The sequence below is a fragment of the Pristis pectinata genome, chromosome 1, assembly GCF_009764475.1.
Source record: "Pristis pectinata isolate sPriPec2 chromosome 1, sPriPec2.1.pri, whole genome shotgun sequence".
NCBI classification, from domain to species: Eukaryota; Metazoa; Chordata; class Chondrichthyes; order Rhinopristiformes; family Pristidae; genus Pristis; species Pristis pectinata.
The window spans coordinates 34,273,758-34,300,462 of record NC_067405.1 but is presented as its reverse complement, the minus strand read 5'-3'; the positions used below and the strand labels follow the sequence as shown (position 1 = coordinate 34,300,462).

General features: G+C 43.4%; 1 protein-coding gene across 1 annotated transcript; it reads right to left on the bottom strand.

Moving 5' to 3' along the window:
* Positions 1–542: 542 nt before the first annotated feature.
* LOC127576750 (short-chain dehydrogenase/reductase family 9C member 7-like) lies at positions 543–26,705 on the bottom strand. Its single transcript, XM_052027468.1, is given in 6 exon segments — positions 543–667; positions 13,925–14,088; positions 18,966–19,224; positions 23,433–23,672; positions 23,675–23,743; positions 26,651–26,705. Coding segments are annotated over 6 exon segments (912 nt in total).

Here is a 26,705-nt window from a genome sequence, read left to right as displayed (position 1 = left end):
TGTATAGCAATGGTCAAGGGTGTTTGGGCCCCAGTTGGGACAGGAGTTTACTTGGGAGTTTACCTTCATTGTTTACTTTTTTTAAGAATTGAAGATATTGGAGTCAGATTAAATTCAATTACTTTCACTCTTTATATAAAATTCTATCATATTATGATCACTCTTCCCTAAAGGCCTTAAATATCAGATTATTAATAACTTTATCATTGCACAATATTTAATCTAAATAGCCCCTTCCATCATTAGTTCCTCAACATACCAATCTAGAAAATCAGCTTTTATGCATCCACAAATTCATTGACCACACAATTCATTTGAAAATCAAAAAAAAACTGCAAATGCTGGAAATCTGAAATAAAAACAGAATAGGCTGGAAACTGATCTACTGAGTATGCCCTGAATTTCCTATTTTTATTACTATTTATTTGGTTTGCCAATCTGTGTAGGTTAAAGTACCCAACTGTTTATTGAATTACTCTTGTTACATGCACCACTAATTTCCTGATACATACCATGCTTAATGTTACTAGAGCCAACTCCCATCAATGTTTCCTGCCCCTTGCTCTGTCTTTGTCCCCAATCTGAATCTGCTTCTTGAGATGCTTTGTCTTTATTGGCTTTACTCCATCCTTTATTATCAGTTTATTATCTTCCATTTCCAGTTCACCTAAAAGATAATTGTGGAATATTTAATTCCCAGCCTTTATCTCCATAATGACCATTAGATGTACCCACTTAATTCATCCCTCTTTTTATGAATGCTGTGCGCACGCATATAAAGTGACTTTAATTTTGTATGTGTACCTTTTTTTTCTCTGCTCTGATTCTAATCAGTGAATTACTTATATGTTGGTGTGCTCTATCCCTTCCTCAGTTATCATTAGCCACTACACAACTCTGGACAATCAGCTGATTCGTTCTCTTAAACTTTCTAAATTTACCCTCACCAGAACCTTTCCCCTAACTACTTAGTTTAAATTACTGCATGTTATATGAATACCTACACTATCAATTCGACTCTCACCACTTCATCCATATCAGGATGCATATAAACCACTGAGTGAAGAAGTTAACTTCTCTTCTCTAAGTCCAATAAGGAGAACACCACGTCATGAAATCACAAGCTTATATTTCTTTATTAAGCCACTTGGAAGAATATAATTGACAATTTAATGTTAAGTAGTAATGAGACAGAAGTAACTATTTCCAGGATAAATTTCTATCAGTAGCAAACATTGCAGAAGTAGTTTCTATTTCACATTACCATGTTTCCCTTATTAGAAACCAATATTATTTTCAAATGCAGATAGCTGATATTAAGTAACCAAGATTAATTGAAATGAAAGTCTGTTTGTAGCTAATTAGTTAATGGACTTGTATATGACTGTATCAAATATATTTAGCCGGTAAGCTTGTAGGTTTAGCAAGGATTTCAGTTGCTTATAAGGCTATGTGAGTCAATCCAAAAGGTCTTCTGGGATGATTGGACTCATCTTCAGGACATTCACGTGACAAATCTGAGCCTGGCATGTATTCATCTTTTGCTTCTGACATCTGTTATCATTTAGTAGCTCTCACCTCGCCTGCATCAGGAACTTAAATCTTCCTCAGGAGTGAAAGAGGCTAGTGAATTTTGTAAATTTCTCTGATTTCCCGTACTAACTAATTTCCTTTCCCGTAATCTATCAGAATACTTCTCAGCTTTTCCAGTTGCTGTTACACAATGATTATTCTAATTATTCTGTTCTCTCATGTCAAAAGTTAATTTCTAGTATATTTGATTCCTTTAATCTCACTTTGACTGATTTTAATACAATACCTCGTTTCATATTTTAGGTATTGGTCAGGGTGTATAACTATGTGGAATTTATTTTCATATTTATTGACACACGTAAAGGCATGTCCATGTAAAGCACATTGCAAACAACTCTTAATTATCCAAACAGGATAATTGAACGTAAGTATATGACCTGGCAGAGTCAGGAGTTGGAATGGGAGCTTTGAAAAGAGGTGATTCTCTGTGCCTGTGCTTGTGAGTTTCACCTTGCAAGATTCTAAAGGAGGGAGGTGCATTTGCAAATTGTTACCGGTTGATTTGCTTATTAACAGCAGCAAATAAAGGCAAGGCAGGTATAAGCGGAGCAGCCATTTTGGGAGCGGCCATTGTTGCAGTGGGCCAGTGTTAGAGTGGGGTATTGAAGCTTTGGCTCAAGAGGCTTCGGCGAGAAGAGGCGAAGGTAAGTCTCTGGTAAGTTCCTTTCTTTCTTTGCTTTGGTGTTTACTTTAGTGTCAGGCCAGAGTAGTGAGAATGGCTCCAGGATCAATGGTGTGTTCAACTTGTGAAATGTGGGAGTTCTGGGAGACATCCAGTCTCCCTGATAACTACATCTGCATGAGGTGCATCCAGCTGCAGCTCCTTACAAACCGTGTTAGGGAACTGGAGCTGCAGCTGGATGACCTTCGGTTCCTATGGGATACTGAGGAGCTCATTGACAAGAGCTACAGGGAGGCAGTCACTCCAAAGCTGCAGGAGGTAGAGAGCTGGGTGACTGTCAGAAGAAGGACAGAGAATAGGCAGGTAGTGGCTGTTCCCCTCAATAACAGGTATACCACCTTGGATACTGTTGGATACTGTTACCAGAGGAAAGCCGCATTGACCCGGTCTCTGGCACAGAGCCTGGTCATGTGGTGGAGAAGGGAAGGGGGGAGAAGAGGAGGGCGGTAGTGATAGGGGATTCCATAAGTAAGGGGGGGCAGACAGGAGATTCTGTGGGTGTGAAAGAGACTCCCGGATGGTATGTTGCCTCCCGGGTGCCAGGGTCAGTGAGGTCTCGGATCGGGTCCACAGCATTCTGAAGGGGAAGGGTGCATAGCCAGAGGTCATGTTACATATTGGTACCAATGACATAGGAAGGAAAAGGAATGAGGTCCTGAAGAGGGAATACAGGGAGCTAGGTAGGAAGCTGAAAAGCAGGACCCCATGAGAATGTGTATAAGGTATAATGAAAGGTTAGGAGAGTAAAAGATTGTGAGCCCTGAAAAGAGAATTTAAGGGTACATCACTATGGCTGTAATAGACTGCTTGAAATAACTGTGATTTGCTTTGTAGTGCCTTGCTTCAGAGATTTTGCTTGCTTCAGCTAGTTTTCTTCAGCCTTGAGATATGATTATACAGTAAAATCAGTTCTTGTCTCAGCAAGTCTGCAGACTTGACTCTTGCTCCACTAAACTGACCCTGAGCCCACCATGAGAACCCTTATGTATACAAAGACAATTGGTGGAACAAGATGGTCTGAAAAGATTAAGGAACTATAGCTTTTGTAGAAATAGTAACTTCTTTAAGTAAATTCCTTTGTAACCAATCACGATGTAGAAAATGAGTGCCATGCTGCCTGACTAATGCATGATCATTCCTTGTATGGTAATTGTTTGCACCTCTGAAAAAGTACAAGAATGTATGTAGATCAATGTATCTCAGAGACCACCCAGTCCAGGACGTAGGTGCCTGGCTTGGTGCTCTCTCCTCGGATCAAGTAATAAAGAGATTGAACAAGAACAGTGGTCTTTTGAGTCTTCTCTCCGACCGAATTCGACACCCAAGGGTAATAATCTCTGGATTGCTGCCTGTGCCACTTGCCAGTGAGGGTAACAGTAGGTAGATTTGGCAGATGAATGTGTGGCTGAGGAGTTGGTGCAGGAGGCAGGGTTTCAGATTTGTGGATCATTGGGATCTCTTCTGGGGAAGGCATGACCTGTACAAAAGGGACAGGTTGCACCTGAACTGGAGGGGGACCAATATCCTTGCGGGGAGGTTTGCTAGAGCTGTTGCAGTGTTTAAATTAGTTTGGCGGGGGATGGGAACCCAAGTGATAGGTGAGACGTTGGTGCATTTAGTGTACAAGTAGATGCAGAGTGTAGAAAGACTGTGGAAGGATAGGCAGTTGAAAGGGAAAAATTGCAGTCAGTTGGATGGGTTCAAATGTGTCTACTTTAATGTGAGAAGTATCAGGAACAAGGCTGATGAACTTAGGGCATGGTTAAGTACATGGAACTATGACATTGTGGCCATTACAGACACTTGGCTGTCGCAAGGGCAGGAATGGCTGCTGGATATTCTGGAGTTTAGATGTTTCAAAAGGGACAGGGATGGGGGTAAATGAGGTGGGGGAGTGGCTTTGCTGATCAGGGACAGTGTCACAGCTATAGAAAGGGAGGATGTCCTGGAAGGATTGTCTACTGAGTCAGTGTGGGTGGCAGTCAGAAACAGGAAGGGAGTGATCACTCTATTGGGAGTATGCTACAGACCCCCCAATAGCAGCAGAGATGCTGAGGAACAGATCAGGAGGCAGATTTTGGAGAGATGCAAAAATAACAGGGTTGTTGTCATGAGTGATTTCAACTTCTCAAATATTGATTGGCATCTCCTTAGTGTAAAGGGGATTAATGGGAAGGAGTTTGTTAGGTGCGTCCAAGAAGGATTCCTGACACAGTATGTGGACAGGCCGACTAGATGAAAGGCTGTTCTGGACCTGGTACTAGGCAATGAGCCTGATCAGGTTTCAGATCTCTCAGTGGGAGAGTATTTGGAGATAGTGACCATAACTCCTTGACCTTTACCATAGCCTTGGAGAGGGATAGGAGCTGACAATATGGGAATGTATTTAACTGGGGGACGGGGAATTATGATGCTATTCGGCAGGAACTTGGGAGCGTAAATTGGGAACAGATTTTCTTGGGGAAGTGCACAGCGGAAATGTGGAGGTTGTTTAGGGAGTACTTGCATGGGCTTCTGGATAGGTTTGTCCCACCGAGGCAGGGTAAGGATGGTAGAGTGAAGGAACCATGGTTGACAGGAGATGTAGAATATCTTGTCAAGAGGAAGAAAGAAGCTTACCTGAGGTTTAGACAGCATGGATCAGACAGGGCTCTGGAGAGTTACAAGGTAGCCAGGAGGAAGCTTAAGAATGGACTTGGGAGAGCTAGAAGGGATCATGAGAAGGCCTTGGTGAGTAGGATCAAGGAAAACCCAACATGTTCTACATGTATGTGAAGAATAGGAGGATGACTAGAGTGAGGGTAGGACCGATCAGGGATAAAAGAGGAAACATGTGCCTGGAGTCGGAAGAGGTATGGGAGGTCCTTAATGAATACTTTGCTTCAGTATTCACCAGTGAGAGAGACCTTGACGTTGGTGAGGATGGCGTAAAACAGACTGATATGCTAGGTCATGTTGATGTAAGGAAAGAGGATGTGCTGGAAATTAGGATAGATAAGTCACTGGGTCCAGACGAGATGTATTCAAGGTTTCTACAGGAAATGAGGGGAGAGATTGCTGCGCCTTTGGCAATGATCTTTGCATCTTCACTGGCCACAGGAGTAGTTCCAGATGATTGGAGGGTGGCAAATGTTGTTCCTTTGTTCAAGAAAGGGAGTAGGGATAACCCTGGGAACTACAGACCATGAGTCTTACTTCAGTGATGGGCAAATTACTGGAAAAGATTCTTAGAGACAGGATTTATGGGCATTTAAAGAAGCATAGGCTGATTAGAGACAGTCAGCATGGCTTTGTGAGGGGCAGGTTGTGCTTCACTTGCCTGAGTGAGTTTTTCGAGGAGGTGACAAAACAAATTGAAGGTAGAGCAGTGGATATGGTGTACATGGATTTTAGTAAGGTGTTTGATAATGTTCCTCATGGAAGGCTCATTCAAAAAGTCAGGAGGCATGGGACCCAGGGAAACTTGGCTGCATGGATTCAGAATTGGCTTTCTCATAAAAGACAGAGGGTGGTGGTAGGTGGAGCATATTCTGCCTGGAGGTCAGTGACCAGTGGTGTTCTGCATTGATCTGTTCTGGGACCCCTGCTCTTTGTGATTTTTATAAATGACTTGGAGGAGGATGTGGAAGTGTGGGTTAGTAAGTTTGCTGATGATACAAAGGTTGGTGGTGTTGTAGATAGTGTAGAAGGTTGCTGTAGATTACAACAGGATATTGATAGAATGCAGAGCTGGGCTGAGAAGTGGCAGATGGAGTTCAGCCTGGATAAGTGCGAAGTGATACACTTCGGGAGATCGAATTTGAAGGCAGAATACAAGGTTAATGGCAGGAATGAGGAGAAACAGGGATCTTGGTGTCCATGTCTATAGATCCCTCAAGGTTGCCACACAGGTCAATAGGGTTGTTAAGAAGGCGTATGGAGCGTTGGCCCTCATTAGTTAGCGTATTGATTTCAAGAGCCGCGAGGTGATGTTGCAGTTCTATAGAACTCTGGTCAGACCACACTTGGAGTATTTTGTTCAGTTCTGGTTTCCTCATTATAGGAGGGATGTGGAAGCTTTAGAGAGGGTGCAGAGGAGATTTACCATGATGTTGCCTGGATTGGAGAGCATATCTTATGAAAATAGGTTGAGTGAGCTAGGGCTTTTTTCTTTGGAGAGAAGGAGGATGAGAGGTGGCTTGATAGACTTATACAAGATGATAAGAGGCATAAATCGAGTGGACAGTCAGAGACTTTTTCCCAGGGCGACAATGGCTAACACGAGGGGGCATAATTTTAAGGTGATTGGAGGAAGATATAAGGGGGATGTCAGGGGTGAGTTTTTTTTTTACACAGAGTGGTGGGTGCATGGAACGCACTTCCAGCAGAGGTTGTGGGGCAGATATATTAGGGACATTTGAGAGACTCTTAGATAGGCACATGGATGATAGAGAAATGGAGTGCTATGTGGGAGGGAAGGATTAGATATATCTTAGAGCAGGATAAAATGTTGGCACAACATTGTGGGCCGAAGGGCTTGTACTGTGCTGTAATGTTCTATGTTCTATGTATATAAGTATTTAACATAAGAATTGGACATAAGTGTAAATAAATACAAGTATTTATTGAATATAAGTAAGCAATCTAAATAAGAGTGAGGAACTCAGCAGTTCAGGCAGCATCTATGGAGAGAAATAGTCAACGTTGTAGGTCAAGACCTTTCATCAGGACTGGAAAGGAAGAAGGCAGAAGCCAGAATAAGATGGAAGGGGGAGGAGCACAGGCTAGCGGGTGATGTGAGTCCAGGTGAGAGGGGAAGGTAGGTGGGTGGATGAGGGAGGGTGAAAGGGAGTGATGTCAGAAGCTGAGAGATGATAGGTAGGAGAGGCAAAGTGCTGAAGAAGGAATCCAGAAGGAGTGGACAGTAGGCCATGGAGAAAAATGGGGAATAGATGGACAGGTCATGAGGGCGGGGGAGGGGAAAGAGAAGGGGTGAGGGGGACACAGGAATGAGGGAAGACAACGGGGGAAGAAAAAGGGGGGGGGAAGGGGGGGAGGGGTTACCGGAAGTTAGAGAAATCGATGATGAGGCTGTCAGGTTGGAGACAACCTAGGCAGAATATGAGGTGTTGGTCCTCCAACCTGAGTCTGACCTCAATGCAGCCGTAGTGGAGGCCGTGGATAGACATGTCAGTATGGGAGTGGGATGTGGAATTGAAGTGGATGGCCACCCGGAGATCCTTCCTTTTGTGGCGGACGGAGCAAAGGTGCTCGACGAAGCGGTCACCCAATCTGTGGTGGGTCTCACCAATGTAGAGAAGGCCGCACTGGGAACACAGGATGCAATAAATGACACCCTTGGATTCACAGGTGAAGAGCTGCCTCACCTGGAAGGACTGTCTGGGGCCCTGAATGGTGGGGAGGGAGGAGGCCTAGGGACAGGTGTAGCACTTGGAGCGTTCGTAGGGATAAGTGGTGGGAGGGTCATCAGTGCGTAGGGACGAGTGGACAAGGGAGTCACACAAGAGAGGGCAATCCCTGCGGAAAGCGAAGAGGGAGGGGAAGATGAGCCTGATGGTGGGATCCCATTGGAGATGGCAGAAGTCGCGGAGAATGATGTGTTGGAAGCAGAGGCTTGTGGGATGGCAGGTGAGGACAGGGGGGACCCTGTCCTGTTAGGTCGGGGGGCGGGGGGATGGGGTGAGGGCAGACGTGCGGGAAATGGAGGCGATGCAGTTGAGGGCAGCATTGATGGTGGTGGAAGGGAAACCCCTTTTACTGAAAAAGGATGACATCTCAAATGTCCTGGAATGGAAAGCCTCATCATGGGAACAGAAGCAGCAGAGTGAATGGGATTTCTCTTCCACCACCTTTCTTCCCCACCCCCCCCCCCCCCACCGTCTTCCCTTATTCCTGTGGGCCCTTCGGCCCACAATGTTGTGCCAACATTTTATCCTGCTCTAATATCGATCTAACCCTTCCCTCCCAAATGTTAACCCTTCCCATCATTTCTCCATTATTCATGTGTCTATCTAAGAGTATCTTAAATGTCCCTAATGTATCTGCCCCCACAACCTCTGCCAGCCGTGCGTTTCACGCACCCACCACTCTCTGTGTAGAAAAAAAACTTACCTCTGACATCCCCCTTATACCTTCCTCCAATCACCTTAAAATTATGCCCCCTCATTGTTAGCCATTTTCACCCTGGGAAAAAGTCTTTCACTGCCCACTCGATCTATGCCTCTTATCATCTTGTACACCTCTATCAAGTCACCTCTCATCCTCCTTCTCTCCAAAGCAAAAAGCCCTTGACCCAAGGGTCTTGACCCAAAATGTCAACTGTTTATTTCCCTCCGTAGATGCTGCCTGACCTGCTGGGTTCCTCCAGCATTTTGTGTGTGTTGCTCCAGATTCCAGCATCTGCAGAATCTCTTGTATCTCTATATAAGAGTGAGATTCTGGAGGGCTACCTTATGAGACTCTGGTTATAGTTTACTAGCCATCAGCCCAAGAAGCAACAGTAGGGCAAAGTGAAGGATGACTTCCCTCATCTCATAATGAACTTACCCTTTATTTCTTTGGAATTCTTTTTTTTAACTTTTAGTCACAATTGGAACTCAATTCCAGCAATGCTCCTTTGTTATAGGGATCTTGCCTTGAAAGGGTTCACTTACTGCTTTCCAAAAATTCAACTGGGTGGCTGAAGAACTTTTCCAGAAATTTGTAAAATATATGTTTACACAATAGAACAAACTGCAGAATCGAGGAAGACATATAAATCAAAACTATGACCTTTTCTTATTTGAATAAAATATAAAATAAAAAAATTAAAAAATATTTGAATTGATAACGCAATTACTATTAATCAATAAATTTACTTCAATCAATTTTATAAAAATAATCAAAAATTAATTGTAATTTTGCCATTACTTTTTTTATAAAGATTTATGTAATAACACTTGATTTGTAATTATTTGAGTGGTCTTGATAGAGCAAAATTTTATTGTGCCGTATTTTAAAATGGCAGCAATTCCTTTTCATGATAAAGAATCAATCCCAATAGAATGTTAAAAGACAGCTTTTGCTGGCTTAGTATCATTCATACCGAGCACAAAATCAGAGTTGGTGGTTGGCATGTACGAGAAAGTAATCCAGAAAAGTTTTGCACCTCTTCCAACAGAGTACCGAGTGCAAGGATGAGCATGATTCATGCACCACACCACTTTCATCAAATCTGGGTCTAAATTTCTCATAATTTTTCTCATTTCTGCAAACACTGTAAAACAATATCAAGAGTACATTTAAATAAACATGTACTTCAACGATGATATTGACAAGCACCAAATATGACATATTGGAGAACATTAGGAACATAAATATTGTTTACACAAAGGTAGGGCTAAGTTAGTTGTGAGGCAGATTTTATTTTCCCAGGAGTCAGCCAAATTTTGGGATGAGTTGTTGGCTTGTGCAGTAAAGGCTCACTTCCTGCATGCTTTCAAAAGAGAGCCTGGGTGAAGTGGAGTTCTCAAAAAAGGACACTGAAGTATCTGAACACATGTAGAACACAAGACTATGGAAGTGGGAGGAGGCCGCCTGGCTCCTCAAGCTTGCCTCCCATCATGGCTGACCTACCCCAGGCCCCAACTCCCCCTCTGTCCCAGGTCTCTATTGCTCACACTTCCCCTATCTTTCAAAATTTAACTGCTTCCACTTTAAATATTTTAAATCTGACATGAGGCCTAACCATCAGAGGCAGCGGAGGCTGGGTCCCAAGGCCTGACCCAACGTGAGGCCCGACTATCAGAGGCAGCAGGGGCCAGAGCCCGAGGGCCAACCCAATGCTAGGCCCAACCTGCAGGGATGCCTGACGCCAGGGGCTCTCTGGATCAGATGCCCGACCCTACAGGGCACCCAGGGCCAAGTCCTGATGCCAAGGCTGCCCTCAATGCCCCCACTTACCTGCTGGGGCAGCCCACTCCTCTTCAGGACCTTCAGACCTGTATGGGGACAACAACTTACCTCACAGGCCAGCTGAATCCAGTCCAGGTCTTCCAGGTCAGCCCAGAAGAAATCACTTACCTTCCAGTCCAGTTGAAACTACTCCAGGTCTGTCCTTGAGCAGTCCAGGTGGCTCCACTCCAGGATTTCCAGGACCGACCAGACATAGCCACTTACCTCAGAAGAGGGCTGGGCTGCAGGTGAGACTGAAACTCTCCAGCATACTATTAGCTAATGTATTGGTTTATTATTGTCACTTATACCGAGGTACAGTGAAAAACTTGTCTTGCATACCTTTCGTACAGATCAATTCACTACACAGTGCATTGAGGTAGTACAGGGTAAAACCAACAACAGAATACAGGGTAAAGTGTCACAGCTACAGAGGAAGTGCAGTGCAGGTGGACAATAAGGTGCACAGTCATAACAAGGTAGATTGTGAGGTCAAGAGTCTATCTCATTGTATAAGGGAACCATATAATAGTCTTATCACAGTGGGGTAGAAGCTGTCCTTGAGCCTGGTGGTATGTGCCCTCAGGCTCCTGTATCTTCTGCCTGATGGGAGAGGGGAGAAGAGAGAATGACCCAGGTGGGTGGGGTCTTTGATTATGCTGGCTGCTTCACCAAGGCAGCGAGAGGTATAGACAGAGTACATGGAGGGGAGGCTGGTTTCTGTGATGTGCTGAGCTGTGTCCACAACTCTACAGTTTCTTGCAGTCCCAGGCAGAGCAGTTGCCATACCAAGCCGTGATGCATCCAGATAGGATGCTTTCTTATGGTGCATCGATAAAAGTTGGTGAGTCTCAAAGGGGGCATGCCAAATTTCTTTAGCCTCCTGAGGAAGCAGAGGTGCTGGTGAGCTTTCTTGGCCGTAACGTCAATGTGGTTGGACCAGGACAGGCTATTGGTGATGTTCACTCCTAGGAACTTGAAGCTCTCAACCCTCTCGATCTCAGCACGATTGATGTAGACAGGTGCATGTACACTGCCCCCTTTCCTGAAGTCAATAACCAGCTCTTTTGTCTTGCTGACATTGAGGGAAAGGTTGTTGTCATGACACCATGACACTAAGCTCTCTATCTCCGTCCTGTACCCTGACTCATTGTTATTTGAGATATGGCACACTACAGTGGTATCATCTGCAAACTTGTAGATGGAGTTAGAGCAGAATCTGGCCACGCAGTTGTGAATGTATAGGGAGTAGCATAGGGGGCTGAGGAGGCAGCCTTGTGGGGCACCAGTGTTGAGAATAATCATACCAGAGGTGTTGCTGCCTATCCTTACTGATTGAGGTCTGTTGGTCAAGAAGTCAAGGACCCAGTCTCAGAGTTTGGTGATGAGTTTGCTTGGAATTATACTATTGAAGGCGGAGCTGTAGTCAATAGACAATAGTCTAACGTAGATGTCTTTACTGTCCAGTAAAGATAGAGATCCATGGATGAGTATAGGGTCAGAGGGATGGTGTCCGACATAGACCTGTTTCAGCAGTAGGCGAATTGCAGTGGGTTGAGGTTGTCTGGGAGGCTGGAGTTAATGCATGCCTTGAACAGCTTCTCAAAGCATTTCACTATGGTGGATGTCATAACCACCAATCAGAAGTCATTAAGGCACGTTACCTTGTTTTTCTGAGGTACTAGTATGATAGTGGTCTTCTTAAAGCAGGTGGGAACCTCAAAAATGTCTGCAAATACCCCCACCAGCTAATCTGCACAGGATCTAAAGACATGGCCAGGGACACCATTCCGGCCAGGTGCTTTCTGCGAGTTCACTCTCCAGAAGATTGATCTTACATCCTCAATGGTGATTGTGGGTTCAGGGGCATTGGAGGCTGTCAGGGTGGGTGGTGACATATCAATCCGCTTCTGTTCAAAACGTGCAATGAATGCGTTATGCTCATCGGGAAGGGATGCGCTGTTATTGACGATGCTGCCCGACTTCATTTTGTAGCCTATTTTAGCACGTGAGCCCTGCCACAACTGTCGGCTGGTCTGGGACTTGATTTTGAACTGGTATTGTCTCTTGGCATCTCTGATAACTTTACGGAGGTCGTATCTTGGTTTCTTGTAAAGGTCAGGGTCCCATGATTTGAATGCTGCAGTCCTAGACTTCAGTAGGGAGTGGATCTCCTGGTTCATCCTCTTTGGTTCACAGTCCTCAACACACTTGCTGATAAAGTCTGTGACGATGGTGAAATACTCATCTAGGCTGGCTGCTGAGTCTTTGAACATGGACCAGTATACCAACTCATAGCAGTCAAGTAGAAGCTCCTCTATTTCTTCAGACCAGCATTGTACGACTTTCTGTACTGGATCCTCCCATTTCAGCGTCTGTTTGTATGCAGAGGTACAGCTTGGTGGTCTGATTTACCAAAGTGTGGACGGGTGGCTTGGTAGGCATCTTTGATGTTGTACAGCAATGGTGAAGGGTGCTTGGGCCCCTGGTGGGACAGGAGATGTGCTGGTAGCATTTTGATAACACACTCTTGAAGTTGGCCCGGTTGAAGTCACCGGCAATGATGAAGAGGGCCTCAGGGTCTCCCATTTCGAGGCTGTTGACCACAGAGTATAGTTCATTGAGTGCAGGCTTCTCCTCCGTCTGAGTTGGGATGTAGACTGCCGTCAGGATAGCTGAAGTGAACTCCTGTGGCAGGTAGTATGGGTCACACTTCACTGTTTGATATTCCAAGCTGGGTGAGCAGGAGCTCATCTCGACTGTCATGTCTGAGCACCACGAGTTGTTGATTAAGAAGCAGACCCCTCCACCTCTAACATTGCCCCAGGATGCCATACAGTCCATCTGGTGAATTGAGAAGCCTTCAGGTTGTATGGCACAGTCAGGAGAAGCAGGTACAAGCCACATTTAGTTGGACATAGCACACAGCTGTCCCTCACTTCTCTTTTGGTAGGTCAGTCTTGCTTTTAGTTCATCAATTTTGTTCTCAATGGCCTGGACACCTGGACAATGGTCTGGTCTACAGTGGAAGCCATCTCCCTGGCCCTACACTCATCTCTGGAGCATCTGAACAGTAAAGACACCTACGTTAGACTATTGTTTATTGACTAAAAGCCTTCTGTGCTGTAACAATTCTGTGATTCTATGAATCAATGAATTCAGGAACATGAATGCAGGTAAAATGTTGATCTTTTATCTTTAAGGTCCTGGCTTGGGATTGAAGTGCTGTTTTTGGTCACACTTGAGGTTAGAATTGGGACAAATTGCTGGGCTAGAGGAAAGAAGACTGCAGTTTGCATCCAACTGTGCAATAATTGAGATGTGAATGCTGGAAGCTGATATGAAATGCTTGAATTGGGGATGTGCTGTTTTCTTCAAAATTAGTGCACCTCACACTTTCAGGACTTCATGATTATTGAAAACAATAGTTTACAAAGTTAACGTAGAATGTTCATAACAAAAAGGAAATATGGTACTACAGTTGGACCAGCTGAGAGATATATGTTTTATGTATGAAAATAAATATCAATGAAAAATGGATTTTGCATTTTCTAAAATATTCTGCTGTCTACAGGTGAAATATGGCAGTGGATGAACAATATTTGCTGAGACTTAAGACAGGCTTCATTTAGGTAACATTATCCATTTGGATCATAAGTTCCACAATTGGATTTCTTTAACTGGAAATATCTAAAGTATATATAAAAAACAACTTACTGTTATCCAGGTCATCAGCCCCATATTCTTCTTGTATATCCCGTGGTAACCTCTCCCAGAGATTGGTAACTTGCTCTGTTACTAGGTCAAAATTAGTGATGGTCATTTTGAAAAAGCTTGGCTCAATACAAGCCACTTTTACTCCAAAATATTTCAACCCTCTCCTGCAAAATAAGATAATAAAACTGCTGTTGTGTTACAGACTTTTAACCATCTCACTATTATTTACTTTGTCCTTTTATTTTACATGAAAACGTGATAGAAGAATGTTCATGCTGCTTCACATTGCAGAATACGAGGGGACCCAATCAATCTTTTGCTCAGGAATGGGATAAAGAGTCAAAAGAAGAATCAGAGGAGGAAGGAGGAGTCAGGTGGAAGACCGCATTAGCAGCCTCTGTCTTACTGGGAGATCTATGACTGGCTGAAATTTCTATATAGCTTCTCTCCAGTATTACCACATCCACTGCTGATCTCAATTTACATCTCCCACCCCTTTTCTTCATCAACGTTGCTTCATCAGGGGTTAAGGGCTTCAGGGAGAAGGCAGGAGAATGGGGTGAAAAAAAAAACAGCCATGATTGAATGGCAGAGAAGACTTGATGGGCTGAATGGCCTCATTCCGCTCCTATATCTTATGGTCTTATTTAAAACAAAGTATACCACTTAGTTCCATCATTGTGCTTTCAGCTGTGTATGTATGCAACTAGACCCTCCTCAGCTCCTTGTCATTGCAACCAAGTTTTCTGGCGGGCACCCAGTTTTTTCATTCTGCATGCACATCAGTCTTTTTCTGTATGTGGCACGGTCGTTGTTCTCATCTGAGTCTTTTGCTGTCGAATTTCTGCATGATCCTGTGCTTGCACAACCTGATTTCACTGACCTGGATGCAATCTACCCATGCCCAGTAGCTCATCATATGCAGATTCCACCTCCGGATTAAGATCTTAATGACACCACATCAGTAATGGAGTTAGTGGCTGCAGTTGTTATGTCAGGAATTATAGTCCCTTCTTCCTCCAAGCCATGTTGGTTCTGCTTGGCCAGCAGGAGTTCTTGGCTGCCTGTAAGGGTGGGAAGTTAGAGATGGATGCTTACATCATCTGCATTTTGTAAACGGGAAGCGATTGTGGGAAGAGGGGAAGTAGAATGTGTGATGCAGTATCATTCACAAGCATATCATCAAGATCTATGGTCACAGCCTCACCAGTGGCTCTGGCTTCTGTGACAGCAACTCCTGAGCTGTGCTATTCTAGACCTTGACCCATAGTCAATCTGATGCCAGTGATTCTTTGACACCTTGTCCTGAAAGAATCAGGTTATTCTGTCTGTGAGGTACCTCGCAGGATTGACTGCTAGCAATAAGGAAGCTGCAAGGGTATGATGGATCATATACATGTTATATCCAAGTCCCATTTGATAGAGATTATTGGTAGTCAAATGATGGGGTTGTATTGTATGGAAAATGAGAGGCAAGTGCTGCACTTGGAGAAGAGTGAACTTCACTTCACCATGTGTGAAATTATTGAAGTTCTTCCTGCATTGGAGTCAGCCATGGTATATGATTCTAGGCCATCATTTCCTCTTTCTGACACTGTTCGATTGCATGTCCTGATGGTTTCTTAACTCCTGTGGTTTGAGAACATCTCTTTCCCTTTCTGCTGGTCGCAACTCTGTATTGAGCAGTCATTCCCTTTCTTGGTACTCGATATCCTACTCCAGTATTCATCTGGTTATGGAAGGATTTCCAGTGTCATTTGTAGCCAGAAAGCAGATCCCCCTTATGAGGTGCAGGCTGGGGTTTGATTACCTCTGTCTCATCTCATCCAATGCTAGCCATTGTAGAAATTAAGGACCGCCTACCAGCACCTAAGCCAGTAATAGTGCAGCTTGAGTAGTTTATTGACTTTGGTTAGGGAAATGAGGCCTGCTCATGGGTTTCTTGTGTGTTCTTCAACAACACAGGTGAATGTGGAGTAATCTAACAGCCTAGGATATAGGCATATGAATAATTAAATCAAGGATTCATTCACTGATGTGTTATAACCAATATTGGTGGACCTGCAAAGCAGAATGTGAGGCAATATCAGCGTCATCTGCTGCCTCTAGGATGATTATTGGTGTAATCTATTGATGGTAATGATTGAAGAGCAAAGGAGGTTACTTGCCCTGAGGACTATGATGTTGCAGGCTGCTTAAGGGAAATGCCTCTCTACAATAGTGTCCCTATTTGCTCATCTATATTTCCCTCCTCCACTCAGCTGGGAGGTGAAACTGCTGACAAGGAGCTGGAATATCCTGGTAACCTTCAGCATCCTCCTGCCGCTGCTGATATTCAGGCTTCACTTCATGGTTCTCAGACTCCAGGTCTCCTCTCTGATCTTCCTGCCAGACCAGCTGGTCTTTAGTTATACTGCTGAGAAAAAAAGCATCAATTCATCTAAATAAACATTTCTTAACCATGTGCTAACCGAACAGTTTTTCATTAGCTTTAACACAAATCCAGTTCTAATGGGAAAGATTATGGTTTAAACTCACAACAACATTGCATTTGATCCAGCTTTGTAAAACAAACGTAAAGGCAATTAAAACAGCTCAGATTTATTACACAGTAAAACTCCAATAATCCAGCACCCTTGGGACTTTGGTAATGCTGGACAAGCTGATTTTCCAGACTAGTCATAGAGTAATACAGCACGGAAACAGGCCCTTTGGCCCAGCTGGTCCATGCCGAACACAGCATCCTCCCTGCTAGTCCTGGTTGCCCGTGTTCAGCTCATAACCCTCCAAGCCCCTCCCCTCCATATACCTATCCAAATGTCTCTTAAATGTTGCAATTTTACCCACCTCGACCACTTCCTCTGGCAGCTCGTTCCAGGTACTCACTACCCTCTGTGTAAAGAAGTTACCTCTCAGGTTTCTTTTAAATCTTTCCCCTCTTATCTTGTGTCTGTGCCCTCTAGTTATAGACTCCCCAACCCTTAAGAAAAGACTATGACCGTCCACCTTATCCATACCCCTCATGATTTTATGAATTTCTATGAGGTCACCCCTCATTCTCCTAAACTCCAAGGTCCAGCGGGCCATCCTCTCCCTATAATTCAGGCCTTCTAGTCCAGGCAGCATCCTCGTAAATCTCTTCTGCATCCTCTCCAGCTTGACAATGTCTTTCCTATAACAGGGTGACCCAAACTGTACACAATACTCCAAGTGCAGCCTCACCAACAACTTATATAACTGCAACATAATGTCCCTACTCCTAAACTTGATGCCCCGACTGATGAAGACCAGCGTGCTAAATACCTTCTTCACCACCCTGTCTACTTGCGGGTCTGCTTTCAACAAACTGTGCACTTGTACTCCCAGGTCCCTCTGTTCCACAACGCTCGTCAGTGCCCTGCCATTCACTGTGTCAGCCCTTCACTTGTTGGACTTCCCAAAAAGCATCATCTCACACTTTATCTAAGTTGAAATCCACTTGTCATTCCTCAGCCCATCTCCCTAACTGATCAAGGTCTCTTCACAATTCATTGTAACCTGCTTCACAGTCAACAAGAACCCCTAATTTAGTATCATTAGCAAACTTGCTAATCGTGCCATGTGCATTCATATAAGATATTTATTTATTAGTCACATGTACATCGAAACACACAGTAAAATGCATCTTTTTGCGTTACTGAGAATGTGCTGGGGGCAGCCCGCAAGTGTTGCCACTCTTCCAGTGCCAACATTGCATGCCCACAGCTCCTAACTTGTATGTTTTTGGAATGTGGGAGGAAACTGGAGCACCCAGAGGAAACCCACACAGACACACAGGGAGAACATACAGACTCCTTATAGACAGCAGTGGGAATTGAACCCGGTCCAAGTCATTTTTATAAATAATGAATAACAGAGGTCCCAACACTGACCCCTGGTGCACCCCACTAGTCACAGGCCTCAAGTCAGAGAATCAGCCTTCAAACATCACCGTCTGCTTCCTATCATCGAGCCAATTCCGAATCCGCCTCGCTAGCTCCCCCTGAATCTCATCGACCTAACCTTCCAAATCAGTCTGCTATGCAGGAGCTTATCAAAGGCCTCACTCAAGTCCATATAGACAACATCCACTGCCCTACCTTCATCTATCCCTTTAGTTACCTTTTTGAAAAACTCCAAAATGTTCATCAGACATGACCTCCCATGCACAAAACCATGCTGACTATTCCTGATCAAGTCTTGACTCTCCAAGTGATGGTAGATGTTGTCCCTCAGAATTCCCTCCAGTAACTTCCCTACAACTGAAGTCATGCTTACCAACCTGTAGTTCCCTGGCCTGGTCTTGCGACCCTTCTTGAACAATGGAACAACATTAGCCACCCTCCAGTCTTCTGGAACTTTGCCAGTGGCCAATGGCGAAGCAAATATCTCTACAAGGGCCTCCACGATTTCTTCCCTGGACTCCCATAAGTTACAGGGGTGCACTTGGTCAGGCCCTGGGGATTTGCCCACCTTAACGCACTTCAAGGCTGCAAACACCTCCTTCCTCGTAATATGCATATGATCCAAGACCTCATTACTTTTTACACTCATTTCTCTGGCATCCATGATATTTTCCTTGAGTAAACACTGAGGAGAAATAGACATTAAAAATCTCAGCCATCCCCCATGGCTCCACACATAGGCGGCCCTGATGGTCTTTACATTGACGTTACTCCTATTAGTACCCAAACACACTTTCATTTCACTTTTTTTACATGTTATACAGCAGTATAATAAAGTTTACAGTGAATCCGGTGAGTTTAAAGGGAGCAGGAGATATACAAGCACTCTGAGCCTTGGCCGCTGGTGCTCTGGACCCCAAGCCCAAATCACACACCCAGCCCACAGTCTGAATCCTGGCCCCAGTCACACTCCAGCCCCTGCCTCTGTCCTCACTCTCAATACCTGGCTCATATCCTGGACCAATGAGTAAGTTGGATACTGAACCATCAGGATTCCCAAACATTATGCAGTTATAAAAAGGAAAATATCAAGGAGAGCTTCTTAATTTTTAACTCACCTGACGATGTCATTGAAGGCTTCTACAACAAATTTAGAGATGGAATATGATCTACCTGTCACAATGAGCCTGCCAAATATACTTGACATATTTACTATTCTCCCTTGAGCCCTCTTTATCAGTGGAGTCACGCTCAGTGTGACCTCATTAAGTCCAATCAGGTTGACATTCAGCACAACTTTATAATCATCTATTGTCAGCCATTCACAAGGTCCAGAGGGTAGAGCGATTTCAACATTGTTAACCAGGCCCCATAGTCCTGGAATTGTTGAATGAAACAAAAAAACATTTAATTTCAGATTATTCTTTATTATAATTGATTTGTTCCTAATACTGTTTTGTAATTCCACAGATAAAACTATATTGAAGCAAAGGTATCAGTTGTACGGTGTAAGGTTATGTACACTTATATTTACTTATGGTCCAAGGATATTGGCACTGTACCGAGGTACAGTGAAAAACTTGTCTTGCATACCGTTCATACAGATCAATTCATTCAACAGTGCAGATACATTGAGTTAGTAAAGAGTGCATTGAGGTTGTACAGGTAAAAACAACAATAACAGAGTAGAGAGTAAAGTGTCACAGCTACAGGGAAGTGCATTGCAGGTAGATAATAAGGTGCAAGGTCATAACATTATGAGGTCAAGAGTCCATCTCATCATATAAGGGAACCATTCAATAGTCTTATCACAGTGGGATAGAAGTTGTCCTTGAGTATGGTGGTATGTGCCCTCAGGCTCCTGTATCTTCGGCCCGATGGGAGAGGAGAGAAGAGAGAATGAGCCGGATAGGTGGGGTCTTTGATTATGCTGGCTGCTTCACCAAGTCAGCGAGAGGTATAGACAGAGTCCATGGAGGGGAGGCGAGTTTCCGTGATGTGCTGGGCTGTGTCCGCAACTCTCTGCAGTTTTCTTGCGGTCTTGGGCAGAGCAGTTGCCGTACCAAGCTGTGATGCATCTAGATAGGATGCTTTCTCTGGTGCATTGATAAAAGTTGGTGAGTGTCAAAGGGCACATGCCAAATTTCTTTAGCTTTCTGAGGAAGTAGAAGCACTGGTGAGCTTTCTTGGCTGTGGCACCTATGTGGTTGGACCAGGACAGGCTGTTGGTGATGTTCACTCCCAGGAACTTGAAGCTCTCAACCCTCTCGACCTCAGCACCATTGATGTAGACAGATGCATGTACACCGACCCCTTTCCTGAAGTCAATGACCAGCTCTTTTGTTTTGCTGACATTGAGGGAAAGGTTGTTGTCATGACACCATGTCACTAAGCTCTCTATCTCCTTCCTGTATTCCGACTCATCGTTATTTGAGATACGGCCCACTACGGTGGTATTATCTGCAAACTTGTGGATGGAGTTAGAGCAGAATCTGGCCACACAGTCATGAGTATATAGGGAGTTTAATGTTGTTGTGTTAGTGTTAAATCACCAGAGGTTCATTAAGCTCCCTCCAGAAAACAAGTGAAAGTGCAACAGATCAAAAAATTGCCAGAAATTAAAGAGAACAGCCTCTCACTAGATGTATGGACTCAATTAGAGTACCCTCCTCCAAAATCAGAACTGACTAAGAAATAAACTTATTCTCAATATATTAGAAATCAAACAGAACATTCACTCAAAAGACAACTGGAATTCAACCAATGCACAGAAAATGTTAGCAATACACTGAAGGGTAAGAACACCTCTATGGAAAGAGCAACAGAGTTAATGTTTCAGGTCAAAGGCCCTGCATCAGAACTGGGAAAGTGAGAAAACAAGTTGGCTTTAGGTTGCAGAGAGGATGTGAGATGGATGGATACGGCAGTTGTAATATCTCAGATAGGGTGAGATCAGGATTGCCACAGGGATAAGCTGTTAGAACATAGCCTACAGAACAGTACAGCACAAGAACAGGCCCTTGGACCCACCATGTTTGCACTGACCATGATACCAATCTAACTAATCCCATCTGCTGCACATGGTCTGTTTCCCTCTATTCCCTACCTGTACATGTATCTGTCCAAATGCCTCTGAAACATTTGCACTGCTTCTATCACCTCCCCTGGCAGTGCCTTCCAGCCATTGACCACCCTCAATGTAAAAAAAAACTTGCCTTGCAAGTCTCCTTTAAACTTTCCTCTTCTTACCTTAAACCTAAGCCCTCTAGTATTTGACATTTCCACCCTGGGAAAAGGACCACCTTATCTATGCCTCACATTATTTTATATACTTCTATCAGGTCACCCCTCAGCCATGGCATGGTAGTGTAGGGGTGGCACGATAGTGTAGCGGTTAGCATAACGCTATTACAGCGCCAGCAACCCGGGTTCAATTTCCGCCACTGTCTGTAAGGAGTTTGTAAGTTCTCCCCGTGTCTGTGTGAGTTTCCTCCGGGTGCTCCAGTTTCCTCCCACGTTCCAAAGACGTACAGGTTAGGAGCTGTGAGCATGCTACGTTGGCGCCGGAAGAGTGGTGACACTTGCGGGCAGCCCCCAGCACATTCTTAGTAACGCAAAAAGACGTATTTCACTGTGTGTTTCGATGTACACGTGACTAATAAATAAATATCTTATCTATACTGTATCTTATCTTATCCACAGAAAACAATTCATTTGTCCAACCTCTCCTAATACTTAATACTCTCCAACCTAGGAAACACCCTGGTGGACATCTTCAGCATCCTCTCCAAAGCCTCCATATCCTTCCTGTACTGTGGTGAGCAGCACTGCACACAATACTGCAAATGTGGCCTAACTAAAGTTTTATACAGCTGTAACCTGAATTCCCAACTTTTATACTCAATGACCTTATGCTTTCTTTACCACCTTATTCACCTGTGTTGCCAGTTTTGGGGAGTTATGGACCTGCACCCCAAGATCCCTCGGTACTTCAATGTTCCTAACGGTCCCAACACTATTACAGCACCAGTGACTTGGGTTCAATTCCAGCCACCATCTGTAAGGAGTTCGTACGTTCTCCCCATGTCTGCGTGGATTTCCTCCGGGTTCTCCAGTTTCCTCCCACATTCCAAAGACATATATGTTTGGAGGTTGTGGGCATGCTATGTTGGCGCCGGAAGTGTGGCAACACTTGTGGGCTGCCCCCAGAACACTCTACGCAAAAAAAATGCATTTCACTGTGTGTTTCGATGTACAAGTGACTAATAAAGATATCTCATCTCATCTCATCCTGCTATTTACTTTCCTCTTGCATTTGACCTTCCAAATTGCAACACCTCCAACTTGTCCAGATTAAACTCTATTTGCCATTTCTCCACCCAAATTTCCAACTGATCTATATCCTGTTGTATCCTTTGGCAACCTTCCTCACTCTCTACAACTCCAGCAATGTTTCTGTTGCCTGAAAACTTACTCATCAAACCACATTTTCATCCAGATCATTTACGTATATCACAAACAACAGAGGTCTCAACACCGATCCTTGTGGAAGACCACTGGTCACAGACCTCCAGTCAGAGGAACACCCCACTACCACTACCCTCTGTCTTATATGACAAAGCCAATTTTGTATCCAATGAAGATATGAGTCATTCACCTTTGGAATTCCCTGGTATCATGTAATGTGCAATATAAATGGAATATATTTCTTTCTGAATTTATATTCAATATTACACACCCAGGGTTAGTACCTTGAACATGCCTTTTCTAAACTTTTGAAGAGGTGACTTGTTTACTTACTAGTTATGGGACATGGGTGTCACTTGAAAGGCTAGCATTTGCCTTCCAAACTCAGTTCCCCTTTCTAAGAGGGTGGAGAGCCACCTTCTTGAACTGTTGTATTCCTGATGACGATATGTATGTTTGTCAAAATGTTGGTTGTAAATTGCAGGATTTAGACCCAACAATGATGTAGAAGTGGCAACATATTTCCAAGGCAGGATGGTGTGTGACATAGAGAGTTGATGGTCTTCTTATAAGCTTGTTGGCTGGGTTTGGGAGGTAGTAACAGGCTATCCAAGGTGAACAGCTGCAGTGTATCTTGTATATGGAGCTAATTATTTATTAATTGTAATAATATTACTTCTCATTTATATTTAGATATATATAAACAAAAGAAATTGAGCAGGAGTTTTGCATATGACCTTCAAGCCTAGTTTTGCAATCAATGAGACCATGGCTGATCATTAAGCTCAACTCTACTTTCATGCCAATTCCTATGTACTTTGAATTCCTAAAGTTTCAGTCTCATCCATTCTCAACCATCCAACATCTACACCCCCTTTGAATACAGAATTGCACTGTTACAAATAAAGAATTTTACTGTCTCACTTTTCAGTATGGAAGGAAATGAGACAACTATATTTGTAGAGCACCTTATCACATAACTGAAAATTCTCAAAGCACCTTTACTGCATTACATTTTTAAACAGGTGGGACAAACAGAGCTAGTTCACAGCGAGCAATGTGATCAAAGAACTGATATTTTGTATATGGCAGAGATGAAAGTCTTATCTTTAAATTACCTTTTCCTTTAACCTCTGATTTTACAAATTCTGCAGCCTTCCCAATGCTTTCAGAGTTGGTAACATCAAGTTGAAATGTTTAGAGTCTTGATGATGTCCTGTTCTTAAGTTCTTGAGCCCCCTTCTCAATAAAACAGAGAGCCAGAACATGGAATCCCTGCCGGAACTTTTCCAAAGCTGGAACATTTCCAAAGCCAGAGTCACAGCCCTTGATATATACATGCTTGTCAGATATATTCTTTGTTTACTGTCTCTGTACCACCAGTACAGGAAGCAAAATAACAAGAACCAGATAGCCAAGCATTTCTGAACTATAGAAAAACAGAGAGCATTTTAAAATTATTGTTGGGTTTGAGAAAATATTTCAATTTTGTGAAGTCATTGTAAAATAGTTTTCTGAGGTTCAACAAGTACTGTACACCAGGGAAGTTTGCTATTACAGAATCCAGATGTAATTCTTACAGAAAGTTGGATGCTACTGCATGGAAAATAAAGGGATATTGCTAGATGTTGTGATGAATCCTGAAATTATGAGATGTCTTGTCTGATAAGGAGAGTTTCTCAAAAGAAGCACAAATCTCTAAATGATGGAAGCAACATCTTGAAGTGTGATCTTTAACACATTGTGAGCTACGTGAGTAGTAATATATGCTTGCCAAGTCTAATTGAGTACTATAAGGAAAGAGTTAAGTTAGCCACATGTCATTTCTGATTCCTCCTTAGTATGTGCAGTAATGTGTAACACAAAATGTGGTTGTAAGGCAAAATGATATTAGTTCGGAATGTGGGAATGTTTTGAGAACTTACAGGAGTACTGATGCACATCCTTAAGATTAGATACCAGTGAAGAATGCTTTCTTCTTTACAGACCTGTTGTCTCTGTTTTTAACTTAGGTGTTTAGGCTGAAGGTCACGAGTGATAAGGTACATGCTGCTACCACTAAGGAATGGAAAAGTACTGGGGTAAAAGTTATGTTTTTGAGGGGTATAAAAGGGGTATATTTGGGGTATACCCAAAGGGGTATATTTGCACCTTCTTTGTGCAAATCAGGATCTTCCCTTAAGCTGGGTTGTGACCGGTGCTAAGACACAGACAGAAGGTTGTGTGAAAGGCTGTCGGACACCTGAGGTTCCCTCCAGCATTATACAGATCAGTTCATTGATTAGTTGATAAGTATTATTTTACTTCCTTCTGTATTTTAAGTATTCTTCCTTTCTGTATTTTATCCTTTATATAACTCTAATAAAGTAGTTTTATATAACCTTTAACACGTGTATAGTGCCTCCTTTGTTTGCAAATACCTCTTGCTGCTGAATCAGGAAAGAATAAAGAACGAATTTTAAAATATTTTCATTACAAGTACTTATAGCCAAAGAGATCTCAGCAGATTTACTGCAACAAAATGTTTACAAAGTGACAAGCTCAGAGGTGAAAACAATGGATTAGGACAGTGGTTTTCAACCTTTTTCATGCTGCGTCCCCCCAGAACATGTCCTTGTTAGATGGCGGACCCCCAAAGCCCACAAAATCAGACAATCGATAATTCATGCGTACAACACTTAAATTACTGCACATAGTCCTATTGAAATAGTGACTATTTCAATCACCAATAATTGCCAGCGGTGTCTTTCAGTGTTCAGTGCTATGTGAAGGTTGTGACTGTTTTGCACTGCAGAGTTTGTCCAAACATGGTGGTATGTGCGACAAACATACGCGTATGTCATCCTCAATATTCAATCTTGATCTGTATTTGGTTTTCATGGCAGTGACTGCAGAAAATGTTATTTTGCACAAGTAAGTGGTTGCAAATGGTAACAGAACATTGACGGCTTTGCCGGACAGCAGTGGATACGCCTGGGAACATGCTATCCAGAACGACAACAGTGACATTCGGTTGAACTGCAAGCGCAAAGTCCTGTCAGATGACAGTTCAGCCAATTCTTCTTGTTCATGTCCAGTTAAATCAGTAAGCAATGCATTCAAACGGATTTTGAATCCAATCAAACATACTCATGTCATCGTTGCTGAAATACTCATGGAAATAGTGTGACAGCTGTTGAATATGGTTCAAAACAGTACTCTCAATAGCTTCTGTCTTAGTCTCGTTCACTGTCAGAAATTCAGCCAGCAATGGAAACATACCATAGGTGCCTTGCTCGCATCTTCCCTTCCAGATACGGAATTTTTTCTGGAAGGCATTGATTTTGTCATGTATTTTCAGAACATTTGAGCCAGGTCCTTGCAGTGACAGATTTAAGCTGTTCAAAATGTTGAAAATATCTGCAAGATAAGCTAATCTGGCAACCCATGTCTCACCTGTCAAGAATTGTGCCAATGATCTGTTATACTTATCTAGAAAAATGAGCAGTTCATCTGGCAATTCATATACATGCTGCACAACGCGGCCTCATGACAGCCATCTGACTTCTGTATGTAGCAACAAATGCTTATGCTCAGCTTCCATTTCATGGCATATGTTTTCAAACAAACGATGACTGAGGGGCCTGGCTTTGATAAAGTTAACGATTTTAATGCACATGGAAAACACATCCGCAAGATTTTCATCCATATCCTTTGCAGCCAAAGCCTCACGGTGAATCATGCAGTGAGTTGTTGCTACATGTGGAGCTACTTCTTTCACTCGTACGACTAGACCTGACTTCCGTCCCATCATTGCAGCAGCACCATCCGTGCATACTCCAATATACAGTGTCCACGCCAATGCCGATTGTACAAAAAATGTGTCAAGCACACAGAAAAGTTCTTCACCGCTTGTACGCCCTGGGAGCGCCTTGCAAAGCAAAAAGTCTTCCAAAGCCTCTTCTTCCCAGCAATATCGAACATAAACCAACAACTGCACAGTGCTGGCAGCATCAGTACTTTCATCCAGCTGAATCGCAAATCTGACTTGCTGAAGACGTGCTCTGTATATGTTCTGCCATATCGCCAATTCTTCTGCTTTGTTATCAGACAGTGGAATGGCTTTCAGTTTTAGACTGGATTCTTTTCCCAGTACAACTTCACACATATCTACTGCTGCAGGCAGTATAAGCTCTTCTCCAATTGTGTGAGGCTTTCTGGAACGTGCTATTCGTAATGCTACCAAATATGATGCGCGAAGAGCCTTCTCATTTACAGTGGCGTAGGCTTTCATTTTGTCTTTCTGCTTGAGGTACAGCAAAAAAATTTAAAATTTAAAAATATTCCTTTGGCTTACTGGCAATATCTGGATGCACTGCTGTTAAACGGCGCTTCAATTTCGCTGGTTTCAT